Source organism: Solenopsis invicta, chromosome 7, assembly GCF_016802725.1.
Source record: "Solenopsis invicta isolate M01_SB chromosome 7, UNIL_Sinv_3.0, whole genome shotgun sequence".
In the NCBI taxonomy this organism is placed as follows: Eukaryota; Metazoa; Arthropoda; class Insecta; order Hymenoptera; family Formicidae; genus Solenopsis; species Solenopsis invicta.
In genome coordinates, this window is record NC_052670.1 from 18,237,857 (window position 1) to 18,249,311 (window position 11,455).

General features: G+C 36.0%; 2 protein-coding genes across 2 annotated transcripts; both read right to left on the minus strand.

Moving 5' to 3' along the window:
• Positions 1-4,967: 4,967 nt before the first annotated feature.
• On the minus strand, positions 4,968-5,510 carry LOC105202932. The gene has a single exon (XM_011171625.2). The coding sequence runs from the start codon at positions 5,508-5,510 to the stop codon at positions 4,968-4,970; it is 543 nt and encodes a 180-aa protein (XP_011169927.2).
• A 120-nt stretch (positions 5,511-5,630) lies between these two features.
• LOC105202933 lies at positions 5,631-9,902 on the minus strand. Its single transcript, XM_011171626.2, has one exon. It carries the CDS (start codon positions 9,900-9,902, stop codon positions 5,631-5,633), a length of 4,272 nt encoding a protein of 1,423 aa, XP_011169928.2.
• Positions 9,903-11,455: the final 1,553 nt, after the last annotated feature.

Consider the following 11,455-nt stretch of genomic DNA (forward strand, 5'->3'; position numbering starts at 1 on the left):
TAACAGAGTAAAAAATGGTCAATATTAAATCACTGTATTGCGCGTTTTACAATTTTATACAGTTCTTATTATTTGATGTACAATGATTGTGTTAGTATTCCGGAAAAGCTATACGCTTATTGGATACTCCTCGTCATGTATTACGTGCATCGCGCCAGTATGCAGGAGCCATAACGCATTTTTTTGCGAACTCCACGCATGCGCGTGTGAGACAAGCCAGCATAGTAACAGTGCATGGTAACCGGTAACATTTGAATTGTCTTCTGGTCCATGGAAGTGAATGTGGTCAAAGTTCATTTCCCACAAAGGAACATAATTCCGGAGGAGTTGAAAATCCAACGATCCATATAAAGAAAAATTAGAAGAAGTAAATGTAAGTAAATCTTAATTTTATTGTCAATTTTCACTTCAATATTTATGATTTAACAGATGTCATATCTGATTGCAGTGCCTTGAAGCATTAATGCATTAGAGAATTTATTTATTTTTTTAATAATCAGAAGTAACTTCTCAACAAACATAGTTGCATAACAACAATGTTAATAGAATAAAATACGTAGGAGTTCCCGGGGAACTCTGTGCGAGTTCTTTTGAAGTTCAATAAAAGAAATTTAATGAGCTCCCCAGGAGCTCTCTAGGAGTTTCCCGTGCTGTGTAACTATTTCAAATTAAAATATAAAAAATAGGAGGTGCTAACTTCTTTTTGAAATTAAAGACCAAACAAAAGACAGAACTTTTCTGTTCTTTGAAATTTTTTTTAAATAATCGATAACTCTTCAAAATAAGTAAATTAACAATCAAAATACAAGAAACTTATTGTATCTAAAATTTTTGTTACAAATTTTTTATGTATTATTAAAACAAACATTTTTACGTATTAAAAACTCCAGACATTCATAAAAAATAAATTATTAAGCTCAAAAATATTTGGTCTTTAAATTGGAAAAGAAGTTAGCAACACATATTTCAAATTAAAATTTGATATCGTTCTTGAACAGAATTCTTAGTATAAACTACAGGAAACTCTTACTCTTTTTGAAATAAATAGGAAACTTTAATTATAATTCTTAAGAAGTAAAGTTGAAGTACTAACTTCACACTTCAGTTGAAAATTGATAATCACAATAAATAGATATTATTTAGTAGAAATGCAATCTCTGTATATATGTATACACACACACGCGCGCGCGCGCACACGCACACACACACACACACACAATAACAAAATTAAAGGATCACCTATTCTGACTCCGAAAAATAGGCGTAATTAAAGACAGTGTAACTTTATAAAAAATAATTGTAAAAAAATGTTAAAAAAACATTTTAAAATTTGAAATCTCTAATTTTGAGATTGATAAGTTATTATAGGATTTACAGATTGTTTACGAAGTTACGCGGATTTAAATAGGGCTGCGTCAAATCTCAAAATTTTTTACAAACTTTGCAAAGCTCCACGACGTGAAATAAAAATTGCATACAAATGCGATTTACAGCATTTAAAAGAGTAAATCATTACCTTTAATTTGCGTATTTGCTGAGTGTTGAGCGATTTTTTTTCACTGAGTTGTGCAACACTGGAGCAAAAATGGCCTTTTTTGCTTCAATGTTAAATAATTCAGTGAATAAAAATCGTACAACGGTCAACAAGCACGCAAATTAAAGGTAAAGGTTCAAGCTTTTCAATGTTGTAAGCCACATTTTTGTGGAATTTTCATTTTACGTGGTGGGGATTTGCAAAGTTTGTAAAAAATTTTAAGATTTGTCGCAGCCCTAGTTAAATCAGCACTATTTCATAAACAATCTGTAAATCATTTAATAATTTATCAATCTCAAAGTTAGAAATTTCAAGATTTAAATAATTTTTTTTTAACATTTATTTACGATTATTTTTGACAAAGTTACACTCTCTTGAATTACCTATTTTCCGGAGTCAAAATAGGTAATCCTTTAATTTTGCTGTTGAGTAATATACAGGGTGTCCGTCCATAAATGTCCGAGCAAATATCTCGTAACTGGTTGAAGTTAGAAGAAAGTTTAATAAGGAAAATTTACATGGTTTTTAGTCGGCTACAAAATGCACGTAAAGAAATTTTTTTTACTCGTCACCTTTTTGAGTTATGAAGGTCAATGTAGGTTTTTTAAATGGGTACCTATAATTTTTTTTGCATATTTACATAGTAGAGGTAATTTTCAATCAAAATTATATTAGGAAAAAAATTGCTACGACGCATCGTTTACGAGATAATCGGCATGCAAAGTATTAAAGTAATAATTTGGATCGAGTATTGTTGAACAAATTTGGAATATCAAATAGGTTGAGAAAGTAAACATTGTTTTTTCATGAAATATTTATTAACAAATTAATTAAGAAATGGTTCGAAATTGTTACCATCATGATCGATACAGCATTCAACGCGTTTTATAATGTTTCTTATTGTTAACTGCAGCATTTCTGTTGTAATACTTTCAACAGCTCTAGTGATTTTATGTCGTAAATCTTCTTCATTTTCAGGAATAGTTGCATAAACAATATCCTTAATATACCCCCAACTTCTGTTGTAATACCACATCTCGAGCATATCACACTTTTCCGTAATTGTAAACATTGTTCTCACGCGCTCGTATGAAGTCTGTTATATCGAACAGGATCGCTGACCTTCAACTTTTCAAAATACACGACTGTCTCTTTTTCTTCATCTGTTTTGATTGTACGTCGTTGTCTTGTTAGCGATCCTGTTTGACGCAATTGATCTTCAATTCGTCGAAATGTACGATTATTTGGTATTCTTCGTTCTGGATATTTTTGTTGACAAAGTAATCGTGCTTCATTTTCATTACGCATACTTAAATACCAGATCTCGAGCATATCACACTTTTCCGTAATTGTAAACATTGTTCTCACGCGCTCGTATGTAGACGATTGACTAACAGACTCATACTACCCTGTAATTCATATTACGTGCTATACAAATACTTTATTTACAAATCAAACAGTCGTGTATTTTGAAAAGTTGAAGGTCAGCGATCCTGTTCGATATAACAGACTTCATACGAGCGCGTGAGAACAATGTTTACAATTACGGAAAAGTGTGATATGCTCGAGATGTGGTATTACAACAGAAGTTGGGGGTATATTAAGGATATTGTTTATGCAACTATTCCTGAAAATGAAGAAGATTTACGACATAAAATCACTAGAGCTGTTGAAAGTATTACAACAGAAATGCTGCAGTTAACAATAAGAAACATTATAAAACGCGTTGAATGCTGTATCGATCATGATGGTAACAATTTCGAACCATTTCTTAATTAATTTGTTAATAAATATTTCATGAAAAAACAATGTTTACTTTCTCAACCTATTTGATATTCCAAATTTGTTCAACAATACTCGATCCAAATTATTACTTTAATACTTTGCATGCCGATTATCTCGTAAACGATGCGTCGTAGCAATTTTTTTCCTAATATAATTTTGATTGAAAATTACCTCTACTATGTAAATATGCAAAAAAAATTATAGGTACCCATTTAAAAAACCTACATTGACCTTCATAACTCAAAAAGGTGACGAGTAAAAAAAATTTCTTTACGTGCATTTTGTAGCCGACTAAAAACCATGTAAATTTTCCTTATTAAACTTTCTTCTAACTTCAACCAGTTACGAGATATTTGCTCGGACATTTATGGACGGACACCCTGTATATCTAACTATCTATCCATCTATCTATATATATATATATATATATATATATATATGTATGTATGTATGTATGTATGTATGTATGTATGTATACACACATAGAATATAATTATTATAATGTTATCACGCTGCAATCAAAGAAAGGATTACATAGTTTTTTTTTTGTTTGATTGGTTTGTCGTATCGTCGTAATATTTGTAATATTTATAATATTTGTTACATATATGATTGAAATAATTAACAAATATAAAATCTAAAAACTTTTTAATAAACATTTAGAAAACAATAGAAAAAATGGACAAGCGTAAACCTTTTCTGCAATTGTCTGAGAGACAGAAACGTAGACGACTTGCAGCCATAGCATATGCTGATAGTTCTACTTCTTTATCTGAGGTCGATGTAATAAACCATGACATTAATGTCGATGTAACAAATGATGGCATTGATGTTGAAAGCCGTAATGTCGAAGATGAATTAGTTGCAGAAGAATCGGAGTATGAAAGTATTAGAGAAACATCTGCAAGTTGCTTGTCACAAGAAAGATTGGATGAGATAAAAGATAACGATGTTGTAAATTAATTGTGTTTGACTGTAGTGAAGCCGTGGGATTAGACGAATTAATCTTGTAGGCTTCTTGGGTTGATTACAACTTGCTTTATTATAGTTTACAGGAGAGCTTGCTCTTTCGTGGCACACACGTCCGTAGCTAGGCGAAGAGAGAGAGATCGGTCATGAACCATTAAGAGTATAGTACCCTAAGTTACGCTAACAGCGCCACGCTCGCTAGGAACATTTTTCTCACTAACAAAATTATAATCAACGTCCAATCAGAACACGCCGCCCCCCTTGACAAATAAAAAAATTGTTTTTATTTTCAACATAAAATTCTTCAAGTAACTCTACCATTTATGAGATCGCTATCTATTCTAAATTAAACACCAAAATTGAAACAAATATACTATAAACTCTTACATAACTAATATAACGTATGACATTGCATCGTTTAATCGCGTAGTGGGGCTATGTTAACGACAGATCTTTTATAAATTTCACGTTCGGTTTTTAAGGTAACTGTTCGCACTAAATTGTCTGAACCAGGGTGTATCTCCAAGATCCTTGCTAACATCCATTTTAATGGTTTATTTTCACCCTCCTTCAGCATAACCAACTGACCAACCTTGAACGACTCCTTGGCCTTAGACTTCCACTTGGTTCTCTGTTGACATGTATTTAGGTATTCCCGTTGCCATCTGTACCAAAATCGCTACTTAAGTTGCTCCACATGTTGCCGTCTGCTTAATCGATTTTCTGGAACATCTCTTAAGTCAATGTCAGGATACACTTGCGAATTTTCTCCAATTAAAAAATGACCTGGTGTTAATGCATGTAGATCATTTGGGTCCTCTGACAACGGAGTTAATGGTCTGGAATTTAGAACTGCTTCGACTTGTACCAATACAGTCGTCATTTCAGAAACAGTTAGACATGATTCGCCTATAGTGCGTCTTAAATGTAGCTTTAGTAACCGCACTGCTGATTCCCAAAGACCTCCATAGTGTGGACACCTGGCCGGTATGAAGTGCCAATTTATCATTTCTCTGGTTGCAAAATCTTGGATCTCCTTCTTGAATTCCTTGTCTTTCAGGGTATTTTGCAATACTCGATCCGCTCCAACAAAGTTTGTTCCATTGTCGGAATATATGTTTTTTACTTTACCTCTTCTTGCCACAAATCGCTTTAAAGCCGCAATAAATGAGTCCGTCGTTAGGTCCTCTACCAGTTCGATATGTACGGCCTTAACTGCCATACACACGAAGATTGACACATAAGCTTTGTATTGCTTACTATTACGGCGGATACGGTCTCTTACATAAAAGGGTCCGCAGTAGTCTACTCCTGTATTGTAGAATGGTCTGGCAGCATTTACTCAAACATCCGGCAGTTGTCCCATCAACTGCCAACTAGCCTTCGGGCTCGCCTTTCGACATTGAACACATTTATGTATAATTTCCTTAACGCTGTTTCTCGCTAAGATTGGCCAGAATTCCTCTCGTATCGAGTTTAAAGTAGTTTGCACTCCTGCATGAAAAAGCTTCTCGTGATAATGCACTATCAGCAGTCTGGTAACATGATGACGAGAGGGGAGTATGGCAGGATGTTTAGCCTCTTCTGGTATGGTAGCATGCCTCAATCTGCCACCTACTCGTAGTATTCCTTTGTCATCGAGGAACGGTAAGAGTGATATCAGTCTTGAACTTCGTTGCAGTTTATTATCCGTTTTTAGTCTTCTTATGTCTTCTTTGAACTCTTCCGCTTGCACTAATTTAACTATTGTTAATTTTGCCCTTTTGAGATCCTTCGCATTTATCGCGCCTTCTATTCGATCTTTCTTATTATTTCTAATGTTATAAATGAATCTTAAAACGTACGCGCTTACTCTAAACAATTTGTAAAGAGAAGAAAATCGGTTATATTCTATGATTGTTTCGCAATTAGTAGCCGATGCTACAATCGATTGTTTCTTTTCTTCGGGAATGTCTTTTAACAACTCTTCACCTTCCCGCGGCCAAACTTCAACCTCTTGCCTCAACCAGTGTGGTCCATTCCACCAAATGTCACAGTTTATTAATTGTTCTGGGGTTGTACCCCTTGATATAAGGTCAGCAGGATTATCTTTAGATCCCACATGTTTCCACTGAGAAGGTGACGAATTGCTGTGTATCTCGCTAACGCGATTCGCGACAAACACATGCCATCTTCGTGAGAGGGAGCCTATCCATGCAAGTACTATCTTTGAATCGGTCCAGTAAAATCTTTGTTCTAATTCAAATTTTAGACTGCCTAGTACACGACTCATCAGATTTACCAATAGGACTGCCCCACACAATTCTAACCTTGGTAATGACAAGATTTTCATTGGCGCTACACGTGATTTAGAGCAAATTAATGTAACCTTAATATTTCCCTGTTTATCTCTTTCGCGAATGTAAACACAGGCGCCATATGCTTTCTGACTTGCGTCACAAAAACCGTGTAATTGTATTACTGACTCATTCTTTTTGGAAATTATTAGTCTCGGTATTCGTAATTCGTTTAGCAAAGTTAATTGTGATCTTATTTGACACCAACTTTTGTATAAGTGCATAGGTATCGATTCATCCCAGTTAATTTTTAAACTCCATAATTCCTGCATCAATATTTTGGCAGATGTCACCACTGGCCCTACCAAACCCAACGGATCAAATAACTTGCACACCTGCGACAGTACTACTCGCTTTGTTACCCGAGGCTCGTGGTCCCCTTGAGTTATTTCGTAGTGAAATGTGTCATGATGTGGATTCCATAATACGCCAAGCAATTTTGATTCTTTCTCTTTAACAATATCTACGCAATCCTTGTTACTGTCTGTGCTGTCTACTGACTGATTATTTTCGTAGGACTTATGATAGTTGGTTTTCCATTTGTGCAATCTAAAACCTCCTTTAGCTAATAATTTAGTTAAATCCTCTTTTAGTTTTATAATTTCTGTTTCAGTATTACCCCCTGTTAGCAAATCATCCATGTAGAACTGGTTACGAATGACTTCCGCAGCTTTCGGAAAATTATCACTTTCAGATTCTGCTAATTGTATTAAACATCTAACTGCTAGAAAAGAAGCTGATTTAGTGCCATAAGTTACAGTATTCAACTCAAATTCCTGTATTTCTTCTTTTGGATCTTCACGCCAAAGGATGCTATGCAGTGCTCTTTGTTCATCACTTATTAATATTTGTCTGTACATTTTTTCAATGTCAGCACATAACACGTATTTGAAACATCTGAATTGAATTATTAAAGAGAATAAATCCGATTGTAATACAGGACCTTTATACATAGCATCATTTAGCGATCGGCCTTGAGAAGATTGGCTAGAAGCATCAAAGACCACTCTGGTCTTGGTCGTTGTGCTAGTTTCTTTTATTACCGCGTGATGCGGAAGAAAAACTCTAAACTTGTTTTCTTTATTTGTATTTACTCGTGTCATATGTCCTAATTGCTGATATTCTCTCATGAATGCAACGTATTCTTCTTTGAATGTAGGTTGTTTACTGAGTTTTCGCTCTAGTGATAAAAAACGCTTTAACGCTATTTCTCTTGAGTCATTTAATAAAGGTAGCACTTCTTTTTTATATTTAACTATAAATCTGCCATCTGTTTGCCGTTTATAACTAGAATTAAATAATTCCTCGCAATATTTCTCTTCTGAGGTGAGCTTCTTATCATTTTGAAAACCCTCTATCTCCCAAAATTTTTGAACCGTTTGATTTAAAATTTCCATTGTACTGAGATTACAGCTAGTTTGACCATTTCTATCTGAATTACTTATGTCAACAGTACCTGAAACCACCCATCCTAGTAGTGTTTTTTGAATAATAGGCTTGTTTTTTCCTAATTTGATTTGACCTATACACAATAACTCCCAGAACTTTTCTGTTCCTAATAATATGTCTATTTTACTTGAGCGATAGAACTGTGGGTCGGCCAATTTAATATTTTTAGGAATATCCCAGTCTGCTACTCTTGACTCGATTGTGGGTAAATTTTCTACTATGTTAGGCAATATTATATATGACATGTCCATACTGAACGTACCAAAACGAGAGGTTACATGTAAATCTACAGATTTCAAGGCATGCGACGCCTGTTTATTTATACCGTTTACTTTAATTAGATCATTTTTAGTTTTTAGCCCTAATTTCTTGATAAATTCTTCCGTGACAAAGTGGGATTGGGATCCGCTATCCAACAGAGCCTTTCCTTCTATATATTTTCCTTTATTATCTTTAACTAATACTGTTGCTGTAGATAATATTGCCTGAGTAGCATTTTTTAATCTTGTTAATTGAGCATGTATGCATATTGTGTTGTCTTTTTTATTTGTCTCGTCTTCCCGATTCGATTTAACCGTTTCCTCTTTGTCGTCTTTTGTAGAGTAACGATCGTCGTGAAGCAACGTGCTATGCCTTTTTGTACATTTTCTGCAAGTACTGGCAATGCAATCTTTTACTGTATGTTTACCTTTTAAACAATTTAAACATAATCTTAAGGATTTGACCTTGCTTAAACGATCCGCTACTGGTAACTCTTTAAATTCCCTACATTGATAAATCTGATGGTCTCCCTTACAATGAGCGCATTTAACACCTGTTATTGCCGCGTGAACCGTCGTCACTTTTCCGAAATTTTGACGAGTTCTATTAAATTCTATGGCTGGACTCCGTCTCGCTACCGCTTCTAGAGTTTCGCATCTTTTAGTTAAAAAATCTACGAACTCCTTAAACTTTAGCATTTGTTTGCTTTCTAAACTGTTTTCCCACTCCTTGATTGTAAGATAATCTAACCTACTTCTTATTATATATATTAACAAGTCATCCCATTCGTTTACTGGACGATTTAATGCTGCTAAAGCTCGAGTGTGTTTTAAAGTGCTATCTAATATGTTTCTTAACGTATTGCCGTTTTCTCTTTTTGTTACAGGTAATTCAAATATAGCCTTGATATGATTTTGAATTGCGATTCTTTCATTATCATATCTGTTTTTTAATCTCGACCAAGCGTCGCGGTAATTCGCATCCGTAATTTCTAATGAGTCTATGATCTCCGCGGCCTCACCTTTTAGAGCTGATTTTAGGTAATGAAATTTTTGGATATTATTTAACGAGTCATTTGAATGAATCAGTGAATCAAAAATACCAAAAAACGAATGCCATTCTTCGTAAGCTCCGCTAAAGTTAGGCAACTCAATTTTTGGCAATCTAATATGCGTTTCTTGTGTTCTATTTCTCGTATTATATGCAAACGGAGATGGTCCCGCGATCACTTGCTCGAGATGATTGCTATCTGATGCAGCAGCTGGTTTCTCGCGCGCTTTTATCACTCTCTCACCCATTAACTTTAAACCTATATATTTTTCTTCATAACTTGCTATTTGCTGATCAATTTGTTCATCAGTTGCCTCAATATCATAAACTGCTAACTCTATTACGCATTCTTCTATTGATTTTCGTAATTCTGCTAATTTGTCCAATTTTATTCTTAATTCATCTATATCTACTGTATCAGGCTGCATTGATTTTATGAAATTTTCGGTGCGCGTGAACCCAGCCTTCGCTATCCTTCTTTTTACCTTTAGCCTTTGTATGTCGGCGTTTTCGGCCATTTTACCTTTAATTTTCGCGTAACCTTAAGATTTGTAATAACGCTAGTACTACCGAATATCGTAGAAATATTTTGTCGCAACCAATTATTAAGAAATTTACAAACTTGCATTTGCGTGTGCCTAACCTGGAAGAGGTTATGTGTCTTACGTTTTTTGTGACTATTTGCTCGCTTACTTCAATAAATTCGAATTAATCGCTATTTACGAAGACTCGCCGCCTCGTTTGTAGAAAAGAAACTCGTCTCCCTTGTAGTAAGGCTCCGCCTCGTGTGTGAAGGACTTGCTGTCACGTGCGTAGAGCTTCGCCGCCACGTGTATGCTCGCTGCTCTGTGTGAAGAACTCGCTGTTCCTGATGTATGCGTGTGTAGAGCTACGCCGCCACGCTTGTATGTTTGCTGCTCTGCTGCGTGTGTAGAGCTATGCCGCCACGCTTGTATGTGCACTCGCCGTCACGCATGCGTGTGCTCGCCGCTACGTGTGTGTGCGCACTCGTCGTCACGTACGTGTGTACGTCGCTACTTGTGTATGCGCACTCGTCGTCAGGCATGCGTGTGCGCACCGCTACGTATGTATGCGCACTCGCCTTCACGTACGTGTGTACGTTGCTACGTATGTATGTGCTCTCGTCGTCACTTACGTATTTGTTATGGATATTGCTCACCGCCTTATGCCAGGTAGAACCAATAACCTCCAATGTGAGGACTCGCCGCCTCGTTTTCCGAGCGTTCCTTCTTGTACGAAGGCTCGTCGCCTCGTTTGTGAATGTTGAACTCACGCTCAAGATGGCGGATTTCCTCCAGCGAATAATGGACTCGTCCGCTTGGAATGGTGGACTCGTCGCTTGGAATGGTGGACTCGCCCGCTTGGAGACCGCTTCTCTTTCCTTGTAATAATGCTGGAAACACTACCCGTGCCTTCTAGCTCTCTTCCTTGATACCTTGGCCACTGCTGCGTATCTGCCTTGTGCGGTTTGCACGAAAGTCCGAAGCTTGTCTCTTCACGGGGCTTTTCCCATTTTGCGCCCGGCACGTTTCGTTGATTTCTTCTTCCCGGCTTTATTTTTCCGGGATCCGGCTCGAAGGACCATGTAAATTAATTGTGTTTGACTGTAGTGAAGCCGTGGGATTAGACGAATTAATCTTGTAGGCTTCTTGGGTTGATTACAACTTGCTTTATTATAGTTTACAGGAGAGCTTGCTCTTTCGTGGCACACACGTCCGTAGCTAGGCGAAGAGAGAGAGATCGGTCATGAACCATTAAGAGTATAGTACCCTAAGTTACGCTAACAGCGCCACGCTCGCTAGGAACATTTTTCTCACTAACAAAATTATAATCAACGTCCAATCAGAACAGATGTTAATATACGAGTAGATATAGACAACATTATGAATATAGAGAAAAACATTATTAATATTAGTAACGAAAAAAATTTAGCCGCAAAACTGTGCGATTGGGCACTTTTATTTGGAATAAGCCATGTAGCTTTATCGGCTTTGCTGATAATATTAGGAATTTATTTACCTGATGAACAATTACCGAAGAATGCACGCAC

Excerpts from the sequence above, each read along its gene's own strand:
- LOC105202932 (XM_011171625.2), bottom strand. The coding sequence starts at position 5,510 with ATGGCAGTTAAGGCCGTACATATCGAACTGGTAGAGGACCTAACGACG.
- LOC105202933 (XM_011171626.2), bottom strand. The coding sequence starts at position 9,902 with ATGGCCGAAAACGCCGACATACAAAGGCTAAAGGTAAAAAGAAGGATA.